The sequence below is a fragment of the Carcharodon carcharias genome, chromosome 1 (assembly GCF_017639515.1).
Source record: "Carcharodon carcharias isolate sCarCar2 chromosome 1, sCarCar2.pri, whole genome shotgun sequence".
NCBI classification, from domain to species: Eukaryota; Metazoa; Chordata; class Chondrichthyes; order Lamniformes; family Lamnidae; genus Carcharodon; species Carcharodon carcharias.
The window spans coordinates 73,399,197-73,424,218 of NC_054467.1; the positions used below are offsets into that span (position 1 = coordinate 73,399,197).

Here is a 25,022-nt window from a genome sequence, read left to right on the forward strand (position 1 = left end):
CGGGTCCAGTCCCTCTTTTTTAATGTTTGTAAGCTTCCTTTAAGTTTGCCTTTGTTTTTGCAGTTTCCCTTTAAGAGGCTGCTTACCAATTTGTCCTCAATTTTGTTAATTTAGTTTTTAATTCGTTGACTCAAAAGAGTTACACCCACTGCCATTTCAAATCAAACTGTCCCAGCTGATTAGAATTTGAAATCAGGGGAGAGTGCAAACGCAGTCCCCCACTACCACAAATTTTGCAGTCGAGTATCCCGCATTTGGGGACATCGCAGGCATCAGCACACCCAATGTGCAATGGGATAGCCTCGTCCTGGGAGAACAACCTTCATGATCATTGTTTCTCCCCTGCCAGGTAAGCCCAGCTGATTAGACACAACCAATCGACTGAGCACTCCCGTCAATGTCAGCTGCAATCAATTGGATGGGGGTGGGTTATGAATGACGTCTCTGTGGACCAAAGCGAGACCTAGACCGATTTGAGGGCCCAGCTCCTCCTCCCACCAGGAAACTGAGACTCATCATGTGTCCTTTTTAAAATGTTTAAAGAGCAATATATTTCAAGTACACCACTGTGGAGGTTGAAAAAGATTTTGAGGGCAGAATTCCATGACCCCAAAGTCAGAATTCAGCTAAAAGGCTGACATTTCTCATCCTGGGAGAGTACATAAACCAATGTCCAGGTTAGGAATCTGTAATGGAGAATTCCAGCTGTGAATAAGCCAAGCCATTTCAGTAATTACTTCAATCCTAGGGAGAATTTTTTTTTTTTACCTCGGACATCAAATCTATTGAGTGGGTTGCAAAATTCAATTTCAGAACTGCCATGTATGATTTATTTTTGGTTTTTGCTTACTATTTCAGATCAGATTTTAAATATTCTTTTCTTTTCACAGTGGCTACTTCAAATCATTCTGATGCAGACTGCTTTCTGTGTGTCTTTCTTAGTCATGGGGAGAACAATCACATTTTTGCCTTTGATGCAAAAATAAGCCTGCAAGAAATAACTGAACGTTTTAGGGGAGACAAATGCCCTTCTCTGGTTGGAAAACCTAAAATATTTGTAATTCAGGTAGAGTAAATCCATATACATCTTCGGCTTTCTAAATGGTAAAATGTGGACATTTTGAATTTGCTTTTTATTTTTCTTAAGTTATTCGTGGAAGTATTTCAACTTCATAACTGCAGCATTATACCTTTAATCTAGAATTAGTGTCCATATATTTAGTTGTAATACTTGGGTCTTTAGAATAGAATAGCCATAAATTTTCTCTCCGAGGAAGTGAATAACACTGGTTGCAGCTTAATAAAATATAAACAGAAAACGCTGGAAAAACTCAGCAACCCTGACAGTATCTGTGGGGAGAGAGAGAGAGAAAAACAGAATTAAAGTTTCGAGTCCATGATGACTCTTCCTCAGAACTCTGAAGCTGAGGAAAGTTGTGGAAGACTTGATACTATTGATCATGGTAATTTCTCAAATTTTCAAAAATTGTTATGGATTGTTTTGCTTATCCAACATCTCGGCCCAGATTTTTTGGTCTCAACAGCCGAACACTGAGAAGCTCTTCTCTTAGAGCTGCAATGGCACTGCATGTTCCGGGCAGCACACTTAAGCTGGAACCCAGGAATTGCAGTTGGTCAGAAACGGCTGCATGGGAGCCCATGCTGACAGTCCCACTGAGACCTGTCAGCATGTAAACTTGGCCTGTTTGCTCTTGACATACTCTGATTTTAGGGTGTATCCTTTTAAATGAAGGGGAGTGTCAAGGCGCTTCAGCGTCTACAGCTCTGTTTTCACCCCACCCACCCTCACACCTCCTTAGTCACACCAATGTTGGCGAACAGCTGGGTGGTGGGGGTGAGCAGTGCTGGGGGTGGGCGGTAGGCAGTGAGCAGAGCTGGGGATGTGGGGGTGGGAGGTGATGGGTGGTAGGCAGACCTAGGAGTTCCAGGGTGGGGGAAATGGATGGCTAGAATTAAAAGTTGAATAAAGAAAAATTTGTAAATGCTTACCTGCCATTGAGCCAAAGGCAGGTTGCAAGGGACATATCTTCATAATTTTAAATGGGGCTGGGCTTAGTTGGAGTTGTGCCTCATGACTAGGCTTCACTAGTGGATCCGTGCTGCAACGACAGGAGGCAGAGCAAGTTCTTGCTGCAGCCCACGAGCAAGGTAATTATATAATTTAAAGCGCAGTTAGTGGCATTAGCCATAGTTTCATCACTCACAGCAAGATCTGGACGCTCGTGTTTGATAGAAATGGTCACAACCGAAACTGAGTTGAGCATTAGGGAGACTCATCAACTTAGAGCTGAACTTGTCGAAAGATCCTAAATTAATAATAATTTACCGACAGTCAGACCAACTGAAGTAGATGTTAGAGAGGTGGTGGGAGGTAAATTGGCTTGCTGCACTGTTCCAGTGAAGCCCACGCAAACTGGAGGAACAGCACCTCATCTTCCGATTAGGCACTTTAAAGCCTACCGGACTGAATATTGAATTCAACAACTTTAGGTCTTGACCTCCCCCCTCCATCCCCAGCCCCTTTCTGTTTCTTCCCCCTTCCTTTTGTTTTTTTCCCAATAAATTATATAGATTTTTCTTTTTCCCACCTATTTCCATTATTTTAAAATATTTTTAAATCTTTTATGCTCCCCCCACCCCCACTAGAGCTATACCTTGAGTGCCCTACCATCCATTCTTAATTAGCACATTCGTTTAGATAATATCACCAACTTCGACACCTATGTGTTCTTTTGTTCTGCTGTCTGTGACATCTTTTGATGATCTGCTTCTATCACTGCTTGTGCCTACAACCACACCACCCCCCTCCACTTCTCTGCCCCCACCCAACCCCACCCCCCCACCACCTTAAACCAGCTTATATTTCACCTCTTCCGGGGATTCTCCTAGTTCTGTCGAAGGGTCATGAGGACTCGAAACATCAACTCTTTTCTTCTCCACCGATGCTGCCAGACCTGCTGAGTTTTTCCAGGTAATTCTGTTTTTGTTATAAATTTCACAGTGCTGGCACCAAACTCAAAGTCTCTTTTTCGATCGTTGAATACCATCTCTGTTGTACATTCAGTTTCCGTGGAAAAATACTCCAGCGGTTTTTCAATTCCAGTGTCGTCGTCTTGTAACAGTACAACCCCAATGCCTATATCACTTGCGTCAATGGCCAACTTGAATTGCTTGGCATAATTGGTACTGCCAACACTGGCGTTGTAGTTAATACAGTTTTCAAACTACTGAATGACTTCTGACATTCCAGCATCCATTGAAACTTCTTGATTTTTAATAGTTCAGTCAGTGAACCAATCACTTGGCCAAAATTTGGTACAAATTTCCAGTAAAACCCACTCATGTCCAGAAGTTTCAAAACTTCTCGTTTTCTTGTAGGCACTGGGAAATCCATGATTGCCTTGACTTTCGCATCTCTCGGAGCCACCTTACAATGTCCAATGGTATGGCCTAGATACATAACTTGCGCTTTTGCAAATTCAATTTTAGCCAAGTTAGCTTCTTGTAGTCGACTAAATAATTCTTCCAGATGCTGTAAATACCTCTCCCACGTCTGACTGAAAACAATGAAATCATCAAGATAAACCACACAATTGCTTAGACCTGCAATTACTTTATTTGTCACAGGTGCATTCTTCATACCAAATAGCATGACTTTAGAAGATATCTTCTTTGCTCTCTCTGACAATGGGTACCTGCCAATATCCTTTTAGCAAGTCAATCTTTGTGATAAATTCCAATTGTCCCACTTTCTCAATGCAATCCTCCAACCGTGGTATGGGATATGAATCCACTTTTGTCACCGCATTCACCTTTTGATAGTCCACACACAGTCTTTGTGTTCCATCCGGTTTCGGTACCATACCAGCACCATAGGTGAACTCCAGTTACTGCAACTAAACTCAATGATATCATTCTGAAGTGTGAAACCAATTTCTTTTTGTACTTGTGATAATCTTGCTGGTTTTAATCTATAAGACTGTTGCCTTGTTGAAGATGATATTTCTATACATACATTATGTAAAGCTAAATGTGTCTTTCCCAACTTATTTCCACAAATAGGTTTGTGTGACTGCAATAACTTTTCCAAATCACTTTGACATGTATTTGGAAGTTAAATCAATGGGCAGGATTTTTCAGTCAGCCTGCGGGGGCGGGCCTGACACGCCGGCACATAAAATGACACGCAATGACATCAGGCTTGTGTCCCGACGACATCGCGCAATCCCGCAATGTTTCGTTAGGTGGGTGCATGCTGGAGTCGGCTGCGCACCCGCCAATATGTAAACGGCTTATTAAGGTCATTAAGAAAGTAATAGAAGTAATTGTTAATGCTGTCCATCCAACCTTATGGTTGGCGGGCAGATGAAAAGACCAAGCGGCCGTCATGATTTTTAGGAAACCTCATGCACGAGCGGGATGAGGTTTCCTAAAGCTTTTATTAAATAAATTTTAAAAATTTCATAAATATAAAAACATGTCCCATCTCATGTGACATAGTCACATGAGGGGACATGTTTAAATAAATTTTTGACCCATTTATTTAACTTTTGATATCAAATCAATCTCCCTGAGGCAGCTCTGTGCCTCAGATCGAAGTGCTCTTTCACAGGCATGCGCAGTGGCCCCGATTCTCTCTCCCTCTTCATCCCCCCCGCCCATCTGCACAGATAGTGCTGAGCACTACTGCTTGTATATTACGCTGGGTGGGCCTTAATTGGCCCGCCCACGTAAAATGGCAGCGCAGAGCTGATAGCAGGCGATGATTGGCTATGCGACCGCTCCTGCTGAGCCCAACCGTCACCTGAAAAACTCAGGCCAATATTTCATTTAAATTTTCAAGCACCCTTTCATTATCCAATTGGATTAAAGGAAAATCAATTTCCGAGTCCGGCATTTCTACCTCTTTTTCTCATCATCCATCATCACATGAACACCTCTTTTTGTTCCTCTTCCCTGTCAAAGCACTTTTTAAGCATATTTACATGACACACCCTTTGCTTCTTTCTTCTACCTGGAGTATTTATTAAATAATTTACTTCACTCAATTTCTTTTCAAACCTGAAAGGCCCACTAAATTTTGCATTTAAGGACTCCCCTAGTACTGGTAACAAAACGAATACTTTATCTGCAGAAACAAAACTACGAATTTTAGCCACCTTTATCTGCTTTTACTTTCATCACTTGCTGTGATTTTCCTGTTATTTGACATATATGACAGGTTCTACAGAATTTGACTGCCTCCCTATGTAATCCTGGCCCCCCCAAAAAACCTCCATCTTTTCCTGTGTTTTTCTAATTCCTAGATGTGCCCCCATTGGAATTTCATGAGCAACCCTCAGAATCTCATTTCTATAATCTATGGGATAACAATCTGATGCACTTCCCTCCAGCTTTCGTTTGCTGAGACATGATCCGACCATTTTCTCATTAATATATTCCTTTGAAGATAACATACCAGAATACATTTTGCTTCAGTTTCTGAATAAGCTTTCTGATATAACTGTTTTAATTGCAAATCATTTTTCTGTAACTCCACTAACCTCTTTGAGTTAAACACTTCAGCTGAACTGTCCTGCGTTCCTTGCTCCTGAACAATGTTATCAAATACAGTGCCAGCTAATTGGATTTCGACACCACCCTTCTTGCCTTTGAAATGCCTGTTTATCTTGTTTGTTTTGTTCTTCCATATGGTTTTGGATCTCATTATGACACAATCAGGGAACAATCCAAGATGTTCCATCTGTAGCACTTCTGTTGAAAACACTTCTACAGGTTGCTCAACTACCATAGGCATCCAGCTTTATCATTACCCAGAATAAATTGAACCCCTGCAATGGGCAATTTTTCCACCACTCCAACAAAAACTTCACCTGTCTTCCACCTGCTCTTTAAATTTTACCTTCCACAACGAAATAGATTTAGCATCTCGATGAACCCCACCTTCTCCTGCAACACTCCCTCTGAACAACAAATACCATTATCCCACAACATTAAGGATTGACTAGCCCCTGTGTGTCCTAATATTTTAACATCTTTACCTACCCCACCCTGTACACATGGAAAGACTTTCCCTTCACATACAACATCTTTAAACATTTTTGCAACCTGCACCTCAGAATTTTCTTGCGTAAACTCACTTTTCTCACTTCTTTACCTTTCACTGATTCTCCCTGTTTCACCTGTACACAAACCACTGGTTTCTCCTGTGCCTGAACCTCAGAACCCACAGTACTTTTACTTCCAGAGCATTTCTATACCCCAATAATTCCTACAGATTTTTCCTGCAATCTCCAACACAGTGACTTTGTGTGCTCCACTTTATTACAATGAAAACACCTCAATTTTCGAATGTCACTTCTACCTTCAGCACCTTCCTCTTTGTTCTGAGAAAAAACTTCCTGGGAACTTCCAGCTACTCCTTTTCTTCCCTGACTAGCTGCCTTCCTTTCACCTTCCCACCTTTTATCCTTTTCCAATTTGAAAGGGTGACAGAAAAAAGGTTTAGCTGATGATTGAGTTAGTTCATAGAGCTATCTCTACTGCTTGTCTTACAGAATCAACCCCCTGTTCCTCCACAGGAGTTCTCATGACCAAAGAGATTGAATCTTTAAATTCTTCCAAAAGAGAATGATTTCCCTAAGAGCTGCATAGGTTGTCTGTTTTTAATGTCCGTATCCACCAGTCAAAATTGCTTTTGTTTTACTCTTTAAAACTCAGTATAAGTTGGCTGTTATCTCGTGTTCCTAAATTTCTGCCTGTATGCTTCAGGAACCAACTCAAAATAGCTTTTTTCACCGCATCATAATTCACTGACATTTCTTCTGAAAGCGAAGCATATACCTCAAGCCCTCTACCTAATAACTTGTAATAATAATGTCCAGTTTTTCCTGTGGCCATTTCATCTATTTAGCTCGCTTCTCAAATGAAATAAAGATCTGTTTCTTCAAATTTTGGAAGAGCTTGTACAAATTTAAACATATTCCCACTGGCTTCTACTCTAGAGATAAACCCTTCCTCACCTACTGATACCTCTTTTCTACCTGCCAATGTTTTCTGTTGGAATTCTTATTCTTTCTTCACAATTTCTAATTCTCTTTTTAAAAGCCATTTCTCTGTCCTTTGTTTCAAATTCAAGCTTTTTCAGTCCTTTTGCTTGTTCAAATTCTGGCATCTTCATTTGTAACTGAAGTCTCACTACTTCCATGACTCACAAGTGTCATGTTTCATTTCCAACTGTAGATGCTGCACTATACTTCTTAATTATATCTGATTTCCTAGCTCCTGCAGGTAACCCCAATTGTAACTTATCCACCAACTCTGTTAACTTACTTTTGGTTATTCTCACCAACCTCATTAGATATCTTTTCTACTCCCAGACAAGGCTTAGCAATTGCCAAAGCCATCTTGCAGTCTCACCACTTCTAAATTACCTCACCAACTCCTGAATTCAAAGTGCCTCCCATAAGCATAAGCTTTAAGATCCACTAATTCCTAACCAATCGAGGAAATAGAAATGTAATTTATCCCGGACGAGCCCCCAGTTGTTTTGACCGATGGAGTTGGTAAAGCGGAGTTATTTAAAAATCCCAGAGGGAAACTTAAAACAACTGTCATACCTATAATTTAAGTGTTGTTTGAGATGCGACTCTAAATTCAGGAATCAGACCACCTGTTCTTGAGGTTTTACATTAAACTAAGTGAAATAGTTTATTAATTTACACAGGTTAAAATGTATACACATGGCTACAAATTACTACTATCATGGATTTTAACAATTTCGCAAACTAATCTCCATTAAGGCAACAGCAATCCATTGACTTAACCAAACACCAGGCAAAGCATTTTCTCTTTATGATTTCAAAATGAGGTTCTTTTCACTTTGGAGCCAGCTGGAGGCTTACAGCTGCCTTTTGATCTTAATTGCCTCTGCCCTACATACCTGAAAACTACTGAAATCATACCTATCACCACTGATTGAATTCAAATTGTCATTGTCTCACCAGTTTCTTTGAACTTTACCTTTTAACAATGAAACCCCATTCCATTGTACCAAATTTTATTAGTAATATAAACATATTGCTTGGTATATGTTAGAAAGGCTTTAAGTTTTCACCCCACTTCTTGAAAGCTCTATTCAAAAAATGCAAATACACTCTACCTCTCTGTTTACATCTCAACCTAGTACACATCAAAGCACCCAGACGAGCTGGCTTTAATCCAGTTAAGACATACCCGCAGACTAAATCTCTACTTTAAAAGAAAAATATTTTACAAAATATATACATTAATAGCTTCATGACAAGAGGTTTGAACCAAGCTATGTAAATCCTCACTATTGATGTCAGAATCACTCAAACTGTACATGTATCTTGTTAATTTTTAACACATTCATATGTTTTTAGATGAACAACAAAACCATTTTATACAAGGTAGCTGCACCAGTTTAATAGCTTTGAACAACCTACTGAACAGTACAAGTGCTGGGAACTGATTCCTGCTGTTTTTAATGTAGTATAGCATTCTGAAAAAGCATTTACATTACCAATGACTCAATTTTAATGAACATGAAATATTGGATATTGAGGTTCCCATTAAGGAAATGAATTATCTTTTTAAGGTGATAGCGATGCAGTAATAGCAGTGGGTTAACATTCATACAAGGTTGTAACAGTGAAAATCAGTTACTCTATTACTGTAGATGTTACAATATCCATTCTAATTTAGCTTTGTACAAAATCGTATGGTTACAAATACATGTAATTTCTAAAAAAAAATGTGACTATATAATTTTGTGATTCTGCATATCCCATTGTTATAACGCCTACCAAATTAAGATAGACATGATGCAATTCATCTAAGTGGACAGAATGAAGTTTTTAATGTAGCTTGATGTAAAGTATTATATATGAGAATGGGTGATATGTATTCCATGAATTGTGTTGATGTAGCTAAGGATAATGTTGTGGAGAGACTTGGAAATCTTAGATTCAATATTCAACCACTGCAAGGCAGCAGTCATAATTAAACTATGGATAGTGCTTTAGTCAGACCACAGAAGAACACTATGTCCTGATCTAGGACATGGGAAAATTGTGGCCACAGGAGGCAGTGCAGTGAGGAACGATGAGGCTAGTCCTTAATGTTACAGGTCTGAGTGCTGATGAAAGACTGGCTTGGAATGGCCTCCCTCTCAGTAATTACCTTGTGAATTCTTTTTCTATTTTAAACAACTTTCTTTGAGCATCTTGCTGCCATTTATGATTTTCAGGCATGTCGAGGAGACAAACATGATGAGCCAGTAATGCCCATGGATGAGGTGGATGCAATACAGCCTGTGGTGAATGAAGTGGTTGTTGATACAGGAACCATGCCTACATTACCTGCTGGTGCAGATTTCATTATGTGCTATTCAGTAGCTGAAGGTAATAAAGTATTTTCCCTCATTTGTTCAACCTCTACATGCCAATTGTAATTTGTCATCCCACAAGGTGAACAAAAACTGCTTAGTGTATCCTTTTAAGAACTTCAAACTGTGTGGGTTATGTGACTGTTCTCATATCTATTCTTCCCCAAGCAATATAGAGAATCCCATTTTGGGGTACACCTGAGTTTTTTTTTGTTTTTTCTAGTTCTGTTTTAAATTTTCTTCCAGTACCTGATCATTGTGTCCTGTTGGATTGGCCACTAACTATTGTGCTATGTTATCCCACCATAGCTTTACTTAACTACTTCATTCAGAGAAGTCAACTTTGGTAAATGCCAGCTCTATTTTAAAATATCTATTGTGAGATATTGCTCTTCCCATTTTTCCCCCCGCCCCCCTCAACAACACCTGTGTTGGCTCTTTTTCGTGACTGACATTGAAAAATGAAGTCTCAAAGTAATGTTTGATACAATCCACCAATTGGTGGAAAGCAGTTAGGCTGTGTTTAGTCACTGAAGCACTCCCACTCTTTGATCTGGAGTGGTGATCAAATGTCACCAGCATATGTTCCCAAAAGGAGAATTACCTCAAGTCACAATTTATATTGGCTTGCGTGCTTGAGGGATGTGCTATCAGGTCCCCAAGCCTCTTCTAAATTTGCAGGCAGATCTGGTCTGTCAACAAGTAGTTAGTTCTGGCCAAGTAACCTGAGCATCTGGCTATTGAACTGTCATCACCCAAATTAGTTCCCTCAGGTTCTGCTCTATGACTTAGTGAGCTTTAGCTACTGAGTACATTCAGTAACATTAGTAATAATGTTGCAAAAGAAAAAAGGAGAGTTTTAATTATGTTTTCTTCCATGCTTTTAATAGTAAGGACTGATAAAGGAATCTTATCAGAGTTATATTACTAATTTTCTCTGCTACCCTCTGTTGATTGCTTGCTGGGGCACAGCCCCATGCAAGTGGCCTTTTGGAAAACAATTGGAGAGGGGAAGGTTAGCTCAGGTTCCCACTCCTAATTCAAGAGGTTCAAGACAATCAAGCAGTATGGCCAGAAAACTGGCTTAGTGATCCCCAAAACTCATCCTATATATAAGGATCAAAATATCAGTAACTTATGGGTTAACTATTGAGTTCAAACATCCGTGCACTCTGCTACTTTGGTATTTGAATGTTTAGTGCCGAACTTTGAGGCAGTGGATGTTGTGAATGTTAGTGTTACAATCAGATGTCCTGAGCATACCTAACATACGACCTGCTGTTAATGGGGACTAACTTTTGGCAATATATACTTTCTTAAAAATCTCCAAATTAAAATTATTGCTGTGAAAATTGACAACAAAGAAATATTGGTTAGCACCTTTTGGGACATGCTCCATTTTTCTGATTGTCAGTCCTGTGTAAGCATGGGCAGATGCATGCCTAATTCCATTAGACGTAGGAACAGAAGTAGGCTATTCGGCCCATCGAGTCTGCTCCGCCATTCAATGTGATTATTGCTGATCTGATAATCCTCAACTCAATTTTCCTGCCTTTTCCCCATCGCCCTTGATTCCCTTACTGATTAAAAATCTGCCCATCCCAGCCTTGAATATACTTAACGACCAAGCCTCTACAGCCCTCTGTGATAAAGAATTCCACAGATTCACTACCCTCAGAGAAGAAATTCCTCATCTGTCTTAAATGGGCGGCCCCTTACTCTAAGATTATGCCCTCCGGTCATAAACTCTCCCACAAAGGGAAACAACCCCACAGCATCTACCCTGCCAAGCCCCCCTAAGAATCTTATATGTTTCAATAAAGTCGCCACTCATTCTTCTAAACTCCAATGAGTGCAGGCTCAACCTCTCCTCCTAAGAAAATCCCTGGGATCAACTTAGTGAACCTTCTCTGGACTGCCTCCAATGCCAGTATATCTTTCCTTAGATAAGGGGACCAAAACTGTTCACAGTAGTCTAGGTATGGTCTAACTAGTTTCTTGTATAGGTTTAGCAAGACTTCCCTATTTTTAAACTTCATTCCCTTTTGAAATAAAGGCCAACATTCCATTTGCATTCCCTATTACCTACTGAACTTGTATGTTAACTTTTTGAGATTCATGTACGAGGACTCCCAAATCCATCTCTGCTGCAGCTTTCTTCAGTCTTTTTCCATTTAAGTAATATTCAGCTCCTCTTCTTCCTGCCAAAATGCATAACCTCACATTTTCCCACATTATATTCCATCTGCCAATGTTTTGCCCACTCATTTAACCTATCTACGTTCCTCTGCAGACCGTCATCCTCACCACTTGCCTTCCCACCTATTTGTCACACGCAAACTTGGCGATAGTACATTCATTTCACTCATCTAAGTCATTAATATATATTGTAAATAATTGTGGCCCCAGCACTGATCCCGGTGGAACTCCACTAGTTACAGGTTGCCATCCTGAAAATGCCCCCCTTATCCCAACTCTGTCTTCTATTAGTTAGCCAATTCTCTATCCATGCTAATATGCAACCCCCAACACCATGGCCTCTTATCTTATTAAAGAGCCTTACGTGCGGTACCTTTTCGTAATCCAAATATATTACATCTACTAGTTCCTCTTTTTTCTATCCTGCTTGTTACTTCAAAGAATTCTAATAATAAATCAGCATGATTTCCACTTTATAAAGCTTGATTATATTATGCATTTCTAAATGCTCTGCTATTACATCCTTTATAATAGACTCTAACATTTTCCCAATGATGGATGTTAAGCTAACTGGCCTATAGTTACTTGTTTTTTTTTTGCCTCCCTCCCTTTTTGAATAAGGGCGTTACACTGGCAGCTTTCCAATCTTCTGGGACTTGTCCAGAATCTAAGGATTCTTGGAAGTTTACTACCAGTGCATCCACTTTGTGTAGCTACTTCATGCAGCACTTAGAGCATGGAAAGTTGGATTAGTTCTTTTTCCTCCATATCTGCTTCAACTATTTTTCCCCTTAAAAGATGCACTGGTTTTTACTGCCACCACTTACATTGGTAAAACATTCTCTGCTCCAATAACTTGAGTAAATTTTCCATAACACTTCTCACTGATAATTTTATCCCTGACTCCCTATCCAGAGGAAAAAGGTCTTTTCCATTCACTGTACTAAAAAGATTATATTTTCTTAGCTTTCTTACTTGCAATGAAAATCTTTCATTGTCACAAGAAACTCCAACCCCTAGAATTGCTCTGCTGAGTGCTCTCTACGGCTTAAATATTTCCTTTGAGTGCCCAAAGTATCACACCTAGTGAAAACTGGCCAAACCCTTTTTTACTCTTGTACTCTTACTATATATATATATATATATATATATATATATCTGCAAATTACATAAAGCAAAAGATTGCTCATCATTGTCTATAATTCAAACCTTTATTTTGCCTCATCCGAATTAAATTGCACCTGTCACTTAATCAATGTGTGCATTTTTGCTAATGTGACATTATAGGCTGGTGAATTGCTTGTTCAAGTCAGCATTATCTACATTTGAGGAATCCTGATACATATCATTACTGTCCCAATACCTAGCAATCTTTCCTGGGTGGGAGAGGACTTCTATTTGGGAAATTGATGCAGAGGCTTGGGTCCTCTTCTTCAGTGCAGGTTGGCTTAGTGACTGGACTCCTGATTAAGCAAAACCTCTTAAAAATTCTCGTCCTGGTTTTCAAATCTGTCCATGGCATTGCCCTTCCTGATCTCTAATTTCCTCTAATTTTGGTCTCTTGAAGATCCCTGATTTTAATTGTTTCCCCAGTGACAATTGTGCCTTCATCTGCCTTGACTTCAAGCTTTGCATGTTCCTCCCTAAGTCTCTTTACCTCATTTTCCTGTTTAAAGAAGGTCCTTAAAACCTACCTCTTTGACTCAGCATATGGATTATCTGCTCTGCTTTCTCCTCACATGGCTTTGTCAGGTTTTGCTGTGAAATGTCTCTGGGGCTGGGTGGGTGGTGGGGTTTATATTAAAAGATGCAGTATAAATAAGTTGTTGAAAATCTGGGTCAAGATGATCAATGTTTAAAATTGTACACATTCTTTTCAACCTCAATATTCTTAACATTTCCTTTTTACCGTAGGTTTCTATTCTCATCGAGAAACTATAAATGGCTCTTGGTACATTCAGGATTTCTGCGAATTGCTTAAGCACCTCGGCTCACAGATCGAGTTCACAGAGTTCCTGACACTGGTGAACAGGAAGGTGTCAGAGCGAAGTGTCTTTAAATGCCTGGATCGTAATGCAATAGGGAAGAAACAAGTGCCCTGCTTTGCCTCAATGCTTACCAAGAAATTGTATTTTAAACCTAAGACTTCATAGCAGTCTAGAGTTTGTTCTGCTTCGCAGTTTGGTTTATCTTGGCCAAGCCTTTTTTCTCCCCCCAGTAAATTGTTAATCTGTAGTCCAAGATTTTGAACTGTGATAGAATTACTTACTCTGCAAGGACTATTGGATGTGCAATTCTGAACAGTAAATCTGATTCCAGTTAAACACATTTTGGCCGCACATGTATGCTCTTTTATACAATCAAAAAAAAAACCTAAATGATTCACAAAAAAGTTTAACCAAAGATAGGTCCTTTTCCCTATCATGTGAGTATGTAGTTTAGTTATAATGACCAATTCAGGAAAAAAAATCAAAACTGATTCCACCTTTGCCTGACTGAAAAGTTCTATAATTTAGCTAAATCAATGAAAAGTAATTTCAAGGCTGTCTTCTGTATTTTTGAATTATTGAAGGGCAACTTTTTAAAAATTAGCTTTTTATATGGCTGTCATGACTCCATGTTAAATGACATTTTTTTAAAGGCATGTTCATTTACATCTAGTGTATTCCACTATTTCCTCTTCTTCCACAATACTCTGCAGCACCAGCTATTTCATATGGTTGAGTAAGTGGGTATTCATTGGTGTGAGCCTACTAGTAACATATGCTCTCCAGAAAGTGACTAGGTGCAGTATTTCTAGCTAACTCTTCTTCACACTTCTTGCCATGAAATATATCCATAACTGGAATGTTTTCAGGAACAATTTTGTCTCATGTTTTTATAGACTAAGAAAATGACCCACAATTGAGTGTAGCTGTGAAGTCTGTGTATGTTTTCCTGTGGGTCAGGTGCATTGTGATTGATTACTTTTTGGTGTCCTACTTGTATAATCTTGAAGTATCTAAATAAACACAAAAACTTTTAGATATTAATTGATTCACATCCTTTAGTACAAGAGCCTATTAAATTTCAGCTATGTGAACTGTTCCTTGTAAGTGAAATACTCTACCAAAGCTGGGTCTCAGTCGTAAAAGCCTACTTGGTCAAAGTCACAAACTCAATAGTTGCTCAGATAGTTAGGACAGTCGTGACATTCATTAACTATGAACGGGAAATTTAAAATTTCCTAGTATCAGTTCACATAGGTGTGGACTATTTATTTTAGATATTGTGACAGACAGTGGGATAATAAAACAGCAATGGCACTAAGTTGACTTAGTGATACTTAAATATTAATTTTTGGGAAAGCACTACTGTTGAATTGTGTAGGATTGAACCATACAATCTCATTTACACTTAGTTATAAGGGTGAGAAAAGTTACTTTCGTCCAAATATAGGCTGAACAAACATCAAGGAAGTTAATGATCTAATCTTAATTCCATTTACCGTTGTAGGTGTGACTTTTACTGAAACCTTTACACTTCACTTGTTTGAAATGAATTGTCAAGATTAGATACAAGATAATGGGGGTGGGGGGGAGAAGAGAAACTGAACTTGGGTCAAAGTCTGCAGAGCATGCAAAAACCAGGAATTTCTAAAGGTAAATAAAATCAAACTATTAAAACACTGATCATCTGGTTTATTTTTCTTTGAACAAGAATGCTTCAAATATATTGGAACAAAACAAAACTTATACCTTACAAACTCAGTACTGCAGCGTTGAATATCATCTGCTGTTCCCTGCCACTAGGGAGAGGAGGCAGGAAATGAAGTAGACACCATACCATTCTTTGTTTGAAGTACATTATAGATAAAAAAATCTGTGCATTTTTCATAATTATCATATTACAAGAGGAAAAAGTCTAAGACAGAGACACCCTTAGAGATATGGTTACAATTTGGGCACTGCATTCTGTGAGCTGGAGTGACATACAAGATGCACATTCACAAATTTCATTGTGACAATGGGAGAGGGTAAAAGGTCCTCCAAAGACTCAACCTTTATACGTATGAAAATTAGGAAACAGCAAATTTCCATTATAGTGTAACAGTACAGCTTTTATTAAAGCAGATCATGGTCACTTTCATTCATTTCTATACATTTTTCTGGACAGTACTAAACCGCACATGGATTATTGCATTATTCTAATATAATCCTTGTTTCACTATCAAATAATAGCCATGCTCTGCCTGCCTCATGAGCTATAGGTATCATAATTGTAAAGCATTGGTGTCTGATTTGTATTTGGGACACTTCTCTGAGAGAGAAAGGACATGGGAGCAATCTTACCTGACAAGCAGGAAGTAATTGAATTCCTACCTCCCTCTCTAATGAAAGAAATCTGATAAGGTCCATCCAGCCTTTAACTCAGCTATCAACACTAACCACAAGACCAACTATTTGGTATTAGTCATGAATGCTACAGGCAGGTTTACTTGGCCAGATACTCTTCTGAGGCACTGAAAGAATGGCAGCAGCTCCTCATTTTGACGACATAAACATGCCAAAGGCATTTTTCAACATTTATTAGATTTTAATTGACTGAAGAACAGTGCAGACCATTTTTAACCAAATAAAAATAAAGTATACCATCTTCAAACTGGAAGCAAAGTTGAAAGGGAGAAAGAATGGGAACAGCAGGACAAAAATAATTCACAATTTGAGAGTGCTACACATGGCTTGAGGGTGGAAGACGAGACAACAAATAATATTCAACTTCCCATCTGCCAAGAAAACATAACGTTAAAAACCCAACCTTTGTGGGAGCTTGACAATGAGAAGAGGATGCACAAGGCCTAAAGCTGCTGGCTAAATCAGGAGAGAAGTACATTTTAAAAATACAATGGAAGGATTTCAAAATGAATTCTTTCAGAACTAATGGGAAAAAAAAGAATAATTTCGAATAGGTCTTCTTTAAGACGCATCACAATATTTGGCACAGAGAAAGTCTTCATCCATGACTGAGGCAGAGCAAGTTTAAATACCGCACTTTATTATTTTGGTACAAATAATACTGCCTTTCAATGCCACCTTTGGCATCAGTACTGAAAGGAAACATCGAGTTGTCTAGTATGAGACAGTATTGGAAAAAGCAAGACAAAATCTAAAGAGTCAACTTGCATCAATATTTTTGCATTTCACAAATGGCATGTACAGCTGTTTTGAAATGGAAAAATAAAAACATTATTTGAATTCTACCCAGTAAGTCTCTCAGCTCCTTTCCAAGGAAGTAGTAGAGCATGACAACAATTAGAGGCCAGGCTGCATCAGACATTTGAAAGTATGTGCAGTGACTTTTCTCACTGCAAAATGGTACAAGTGAGCAACCTGACGCACTGTCCAAATCCCATTGGTATTACAATAACTGGGTGCATTAGAAAAATAGCATCAAGTGCTAACAGTTTCCCAGATTTCAACATGAATGAACCCATGAAAACCCTTTACAGCACACCTCATTAGACTGAACTCACTTTGGCCAACATCCCAATGTAATCCAAAGTACTTGAATCCCAAAGTGCCAAAGTATTCTGTCGCAAGCTTTCAAGGAGATTCATTTACTGTAATTATTTAAAGCTTCATAAAAGTTGCTCTTCCCGCTGCAAAAACTGTTAACCCCTTCACCAATTAATCATGCTTCTGCACAAGTTAGTATTTTAACCATTGTACATTTTACAAGACTGCCAGTCTTCCCAGTGCAAAGGAGAGGCACTTCTTTGTAATCACAACACTGGCACTAAAGCTGCAGTTTGCAGCAACTCAACCACAAATTTCAAAATTCCAGCATCTGCAGTTTTTTGTTTTTATCACAAATTTCAAACGTTATGTAATAGACCACACTCACTATTGTGAGTGTTTCAGTGTAAGATAATTGTCAGAGCTTCTTATTTGAAGGATTGGGGTCAGAAACAAAAGACTGGGGAGGAGAGATAGTAAGGGAGGAAGGTGAGCATCAATAGCAGAGTTTAAAGCAGATCAGTTCCATGAGCACTTCAGTGAAAGAATGCCACACAAACTGCAAAAAGGGTATTACGCAAAAATCAAATCAGTTTTTAAATAGAAATAAATAAAGAACTAAAACAGACAGGTGAACACCTGCCTGTAGGCACTGTGATTAAATCTAAATGTTGTACTGGTGAAGAGGTCAAGGTCATAATGAAGCATGGCTCCCAAGTTTGTGTCCCCATCAGCTACAGAATCATTTTAGTCTTTGCCATTTACTTGTTCGATTGGAAGTTGCAGTTGCAAAGGGTTACGCAGTCGTCTGAGATTCTTTTCTACCTATGAAACAAAAAAAAAAGTCACAGGACCAGCAAACCTCAACAACTTGCATTAATATTACACTTTTAACAGAAAAAATCCAGAGAGCTGTAAACAGAAAATAAATAGAATGACTAGATAAAGGAGGTGATGTCAGGAGGGGTGACCAAACACTTGGTAAAAGAGGTGGCTTTTAAGGAAAGTCTTGGATGGTGAATAAGAGTATTGAGCCTAGACAGCCAAATGCATGGCCACCAATGGTGAACAAACAAAATGGGATGGGGACAGAGGTACAAAAGGTCATAATTAGATGAGAACTCTGGGTTGTAAGGCTGGAGTGGGTTGAAGGGATAGGGATGAACAAAGCTATGAAGTAATTTAAACAAAGATGTGAATGAGGACTGTGTGCGAATTTAGGTCTGTGAGGACAAGGATGATGGGTGAGCAGAACTTGCTGCAGGATAAGATATGGACAGCAGAGTTTTGTGTGAGCTGAAATTTACAGATTGTGGTGGAGGATGGGAGGCTGGCCAGAAAAGCATTGAAATAGTTGAGAACAGAGGTGAGAAAAGTACAGATGAATGTATACAAATAGACTAGAGCTTGTGAACAATCTTGTTCAACCTGAGACAGTGATTGGCGATGGAGCTAGAATTAATGGGAAGACCACAGAATTTGTACCAGGGCCAAAGACCATGTTTAACTGTTGGCTCATTCAAGACTGGTTAACAGACAAGAAGTCTGACAAAACAGACAGTGAAGGGGGCAGCATACATTTGAAGTTGACTGCACATCTTCAGTTGATGTTTCTAAGGGACATTGTGTGGAGAGGAAGTGAAGGGGGCAAAAGAAAGATCTTTGGGGACTCCAGAGGTAAAAGTGTGGCGGTGAGAAAAGAAACCATTGCTTGAGATGCTCTGACCGCAGGTGGGGGCATTGAAGATGATCTGGTTAACTGTGTCAAAGACAGCAGAGAGAGTAAGCATGAATATGGAGAGATGTACTTATACAGAGAGGGAAGTTTAGGGAGGTCAAGATTGCGGTGACAGAAGAGGAAAAAGAGCATGCTGAGTTGTATTGGAGATTGAAATGACCGAGGCTGAGAGAGGATATTTCAGGGAGAAACGCAGGATGCAACTTCGGGAAGGCCGCAGAGACTATCATTTTAAAAGCAGGGTCAAAGGGGGTGGAACGAAGTGAGGTGCTCAGAGGAGGGGGAGAAGGTTCTGGAAGAATAGAAGGAGAGACCAAGGGATAATTTAGTGATAAGCCCACACTACTGATGTGATGAGAAAGTATTAGCCAGGCAGGGAGGCTTCAGTAAGGGGTAATACCCATGATCCAAGTTTCTGCCAAAATTATGATATCAATTTCACCATGCTCGAGGGCTTCTTTACAAGTGAACAGATATTCTGGAAGGAAACATAAGGAACAAGTGGTGATTGTTGATCCACTGACAGAGCCCAAGGGAACAGTAGTGATGGGATGAGCAGGACAGGAAGGAACTTGCCCAGACGGCCTTAGTGATCAAACAGTTCATACACAATTTTTATTCTTTAAACTCGGTGTTACTTAACCTCAGCCAGCTCCTCCTTGATTTTGTTGTATTTCTCTATGTCAAAGCTGTTTCTTTTGGCACCTCGATGAAAGTAATGAAGGAACTGTCTGTCTTTCACATCAGGATAAACACAATCCTAAAGGGATGAGATATAATTTAAGTAAACTGGATACGATGCCAAATAACACTGATCATTACTTCTCCTTTAGTGATAGAGCAGTACCATGCTCACTTACACCCCAACTAAATATCACCCTTCAACACTTCTTTCAGATGTCACAGATCCCAATTGAATTACAGAGCCAAGACCAATGTTATTTGCACTGGTAGATATTGGCTATTGACATAACAATTTACAAAGTTTGCTGTAGATTTTATATTCCCTGTGCGGAGCCATGCTTACAAGCCATGATATTCTAGCCATTAAATTTAATGAAAGGGAAAATCTCTATGAACACAGGGAGCCCAGAATCAGCCCAATGTGTATTTGTTAAGGAAGTGGAAGAAGAATGTAGATATAAATGGGACACTCAGTTCATCCACCTTGCTCAGTCATTTAACTCTGTGCAGGATTTTTGAGTCGGCAGGCGTCTGCGCCGACTGCAATTTCATGCTGGCTGGCCAATTAACGGCTTGCCAGTGTGAAACATGCTCTGAAAGGCTCAGCGCTGCCAGAGTGGGGGCGGGAGGAAGGCGAGTGCTTAAGTCAACACAGGCACTGGGAGCTTGGAATGAAAGCTCCCTCAAGGCTGCATCAGAATGAGACACCTAAACATATGGATACTGAAATTTGTATCCAAACATTTTTATCTTTTCTTAAATGAATCTCAGAAACCCTATCCTGCACTTGGATGAGGTTCCCTGAAAAATACAAAGGCCACCTGGCTGATTCGGCTGCCCGCCAACCGTAACATTGGACGGGCAGCGCAAAATCCCTGCTAATTGAAACTTTAATTACCTTAATAGGCCTCTTAATTGTCAGCGGGTGCGCTACTGACTCTCACACAAGCCCACTGACTGAACTATCGCGTGAGTGTGCGATGACGTCAGGAGAGTCACCTGACATCATCGTGTGCTATTTTGCGCCCGATCAGGTCGGGCGCATGCCTGCCCATGGGATGTAAAATTCTGCCCTATGTTTTAAGGTCCTAATTTGACCACTCTTATTTGAAACTCATAATCCTCTCCTTTAAACCTTTAATTCTGCACATACCCATAAAAGGCCAGGGTTCGGGTGGAGAAATATAAATTACTTCTCCAAGCTAAAGAATCTCCTACCGTGCAGGAGGATATAATTTGCAAAATTCTTGCTTGAAGGACCTGCGTCAACATTTAGCATTGCATATCACTCCTCAAATCATTTAAATTAAAGTGCATCAGGGAGCAGTTCCAAGGAAAAATACAAAACACAATGGTTGAAACTAGCAAGAGCTTCAGATTAGAGATACCCAAACCAGATAATGCTAGCGTCCGGCATTTATAAAGTAACAGAGTCTTCAAGGCTCAAAAACTTCTCCAATCAACATCCAGGTTGGTCCCCTATGTCCTAACGTATCAAAGAGATAAAAACAAAAAACTGCGGATGCTGGAAACCCAAAACAAAAACAGAATTACCTGGAAAAACTCAACAGGTCTGGCAGCATCGGTGGAGAAAAGAGTTGACGTTTCGAGTCCTCATGACCCTTGTGCTGAAGGGTCATGAAGACTCGAAACGTCAACTCTTTTCTTCTCCACCGATGCTGCCAGACCTGCTGAGTTTTTCCAGGTAATTCCTAATGTATCAATGCTTATGACATCAGTACAGTTCCCTGGCATGGCTTCCTTCATTTAAAATATTGTCCTCTGTACTTATGACAAAAGCCATCTCTTTATTCATCTATTTTGTTATTTATAAATTATTTTGTTATTTTATAGTGTACAGTTATATTTTCCATTGCTGTGAAGCAGTTTTGACTTTTGCATCAGTACAAAATCAGATCATGCTCTTAGTGTTCATGATTTCTTGCCTGTAGAAATGCTGTCATTACAGGAGATTCCATAGTTCGGGGAACAGAGGCATTTGTGCAACCATCATCATCAGCCCCACATGCTGTGTTGCCTCCCTGGTGCCAGAATAAAGCACATCATGGAGAGTTGCGCAATACTTTGAAGGGTGAAGGGAATGAGTCCAGAAGTTGTGATTTAGGTCAGTGGCAGTGACATAGAAACCGCAGTTATTGAAGTCCTATGGTTAGACTTTAAGGGGCTAGAGAGGAAGTTAATAAATAGAACCATGTGGTGTAGGTACACCCACAGTGCTGCTAGGGAGGACGTTCCAGGATTTTGGCCCAACGTACAAACATACAAAGTGCAGTGAATAATATTGGTGATCTACAAGCACAAATAGCTGTATAGGAATATGACGTAATGGCTATAAGGGAAATGTGGCTTAAACATGATGGGGACTCAGCGCTTAATATTCACAGATACAAAGTAGTCAGAAAAGATAGGGGAGAAAGGGAGGTGGGGTGGCAGTAATGATTAGGAAAGACAATGTGGTGTTGGAAAGAGGGGATTTCCTTGAGTGGGGTAAGGATAGAATCCATTTGCTTAAGTTGAGAAGCAAGAAGGGAATGATCATGCTACTAGGGACATTCTACAGACCTCCAATTAGAGATAGATAGAGGAGCAAATCTAGAGATGTGCAACAACTATAGAATGGTGATGATATTGGGGCACTTAATCCTAATCAATTTTTGGGTAATTAATGTTAGAGTAAGAGTGAAGAGGTGGAGGAATTTCTGAAATGTTTTCAGGGGAACTTCCTTGATCAGTATGTTCTCAGTCCAACTAGAAAGGAGGCATTGTTGGAGAATAAAGTCGACCGAGAGGACCAGGTGTCTGTGGGGGAACAAGAGCCATAATTGTGACATAAGGTTTAGATTATTAATGGAGAATAGCATGGTAAAATAGAACTTCTAAGTTGGAAAAGAGCTAACTTCAATGGAATTAGAAGGGGCATAGCCAGGGTAAAATAGAACCAAAGACTGACAGGAAAAATGGTAGCAGTAGATAGATCTGTGGCCTTTAAGGAAGAGATGTTTTGGGTTCAGGCTAAGCACATCCCAGCAAGGGGGAAAGATGGGAGAACAAAAGTCAAAGCTCCTCGAATAATGAGGAAGATAGAGAAGATGATGACACAAAAATAAGGCTGTATGATATATATCAGGTAATTCTTCAAACAAGAACCAGACTAAATAAAAGTTGAGAGGGGAAATGAAGAGGAAAGTGAGATTGTCAAAGAGAAATTGAGAATGGAACGGCAATTAAGATAGAAGGGGACTCTTAAATCATCTACTGGCATGTAAATAGTAACCAGATAGTAAGAGATAGCATGGGGCCTATTACGAACAATGAAGGTGATTTAATCTTAGAAGCACAGGGCAAGGCTAGAATTATTCATGAGTGTTTGCATGGGTGTTTACTAAGAAGAGGATGCTGAAAACTGATGGTCAGCCTTTCTAGTATATCCTGCCTATGCTTAGAGTGGATAAGTCACCAGGTCTGGATAGCTTGCATCTCAGGTTGCTAAGGGAAATTGGGGTAGAGATAGTGGGAGGGTTTGGAGAAGGTGGGGTTATTCTCCTTTGAGCAAAGCAGATTGAAGGGAGATTTGTTAGAGGTTTACAAGATTATGACAGATTTAGATAAGGGAGACAAAGAAAAGCTGTTCCTATTAGCTGCTGGTACAAGCAGTAGGGGACACAGATTTACAATTTTGGGAAAGAAATTCAGGGGAGATGAGAGGAAAAACTTTTTACACAGCGAGTGTTAATGGCCTGGAACACCCATCTCATGTAGTTGGGGAAAGTGGAGATGATTTAAAGAAGAAGAAAATAAATTTACAGGGCTACAGAATAGAGCAGGGGAATGATACTGACTGGATTGCTCAACAGAAAACCAACAGGAGTCGTTTGTTCGAATGGCCTCCTAATGCGCCATAATGACTTGTGCCTCCTCCTTTTGCACAATGGCTGAATCGTTATACTGATGTCCCCCAGTATAACTGCCATCAAAAGACTGAATTGTAACCTCTCTTTGCCTTAAAACCTTATTGCTATTATTATTTTATAACCAAGACAGAACTACGTAGTGTGATTGATTATGTTTGAAGTGATTCATTTTCATAGGAAGAACATGAAGAAACAATATAAAATAAAGCATACAAGGGATGCAAGAGCAGAGGGGCCTTGGTGTATGTGTGCACAAATCATTGAAAGTGGTAGTACAGGTTGAGAGTGCAGTTAATAAAGCATACAGGATCCTATACTTTATTAATCAGGGCATGGAGTATAAGAGCAAGGAAGGTATGTTAAATTTGCATAAAACACTGGTTTGCCCTCAACTGGAATACTGCGCCCAGTTCTGGATACCACACTTTTCAAAAGATATGAAGGCAATATAGAGAATGCAGAAAAGATTCACGAGAGTGGTCCCAGAGATGAGGAACTTTTGCCTAGTAGATAGTTTGGAGAAGTTGGGGCTGTTTTCCTTGGAGGTGAGAAGGTTGAGGGGAGATTTGATAGAGGCATTCGAAGTCATGAGAGGTCTGGTTAGAGAAGAAAAACTGTTCCCATTGGTGGAAGCATCGAGACCAGAGGGCACAGATTTAAGGAAATTGGCAAAAGCAGCAATGATGACATGAGGAAAATCTTTTTCATGCAGCGAGTGGTTAGGATCTGGAATGTATTGACTGAGTCTGGTGGAGGCAGGTTCAGTTGAGGAATAGAGGGAATGAAATTGTTATCTGAAAAGTAAGAATATGCCGGGCTATGGGGAGGAGGCGGGGGAGTGGCACCAGATAAATTGCTTCTATGTAGAGATGGCACAGATACAACAGGCCAAATGGCCTCCTCCTGCGCTTTAGTAATTCTGTGATTACTATTCATATTTAGACTTCAATGTACACTTCTGACTACAGATTAAAGAAAAAAGTTGAACTTTAATTTGATAGTACCTGGCGTGTGAGCAGGAAGTATGCATAAAAGGCCATAGAACTTGCATATGTGATGAAGTAAGTGACTGGCTCCATTATATCCCAGGAGTAGACCCACCATGTTAACCAGGCAAGTGCTCCAGCTTGAGTGGACATAAGTGCCAGACCAATCCACATCAATCGACTGGATTTAGCTTCAGCCTTCAGAAATAACTGAGACTTTACCTAGTGAGATAGAAATTAGAGTTACACACTGGTTTCCCCACAATCGATCATTTCTGTGACCCAACAGCTTAAGCAACAAATTTGGTAACAGTTGAGTCTGATCACGTGAATAGTTTTTACATTTGTGGGACTCTGGCTAATAATTGCACTTCCATTGACCCACATGGATATTCACAGGTGTAAGAAAGAATAAAAAGAAAACAAGAAGAGTCACGGATGGATCTGATAACATTCTAAATGCCTATCGAGTGCAACCCGAACACACCAACAATGATGAATATTGCTCAGGCCCAGTCCCTTTCTCGGTTTCTGTTGGTTTCCAGAATGCAGAGACAC

The 25,022-nt window shown here is 39.7% G+C and overlaps 2 protein-coding genes and 1 non-coding gene across 5 annotated transcripts in view; 1 reads left to right on the forward strand and 2 right to left on the reverse strand.

Moving 5' to 3' along the window:
- The window catches only part of LOC121272777 (caspase-6-like), a 32,416-nt gene extending 17,755 nt beyond the window's left edge, over positions 1 to 14,661 (forward strand). Inside the window, exons 6-8 of the mRNA XM_041179592.1 lie at positions 891 to 1,066; positions 9,293 to 9,446; positions 13,544 to 14,661. Of these exons, the coding sequence (XP_041035526.1) occupies positions 891 to 1,066; positions 9,293 to 9,446; positions 13,544 to 13,782 (569 nt within the window). The 3' untranslated portion in view covers positions 13,783 to 14,661. The remainder of the gene's footprint in view (positions 1 to 890; positions 1,067 to 9,292; positions 9,447 to 13,543) is intronic.
- Positions 194 to 357, reverse strand: LOC121285657. The gene has a single exon (XR_005944738.1). It is a non-coding gene; the product is annotated as a U1 spliceosomal RNA (small nuclear RNA).
- A 633-nt stretch (positions 14,662 to 15,294) lies between the features above and the next one.
- Positions 15,295 to 25,022, reverse strand: part of LOC121272852 (calcium uniporter regulatory subunit MCUb, mitochondrial-like) — a 106,409-nt gene continuing 96,681 nt past the window's right edge. For 2 of the 3 annotated variants that reach the window (XM_041179877.1, XM_041179714.1), the window contains 3 exons: positions 24,483 to 24,686; positions 19,506 to 19,622; positions 15,295 to 17,949 (listed from right to left, as the gene is read on the reverse strand). In XM_041179877.1, coding sequence (XP_041035811.1) covers positions 17,872 to 17,949; positions 19,506 to 19,622; positions 24,483 to 24,686 — 399 coding nt within the window. In that variant the 3' untranslated portion in view covers positions 15,295 to 17,871. The remainder of the gene's footprint in view (positions 17,950 to 19,505; positions 19,623 to 24,482; positions 24,687 to 25,022) is intronic. The other variant, XM_041179794.1, reaches the window with a different exon arrangement.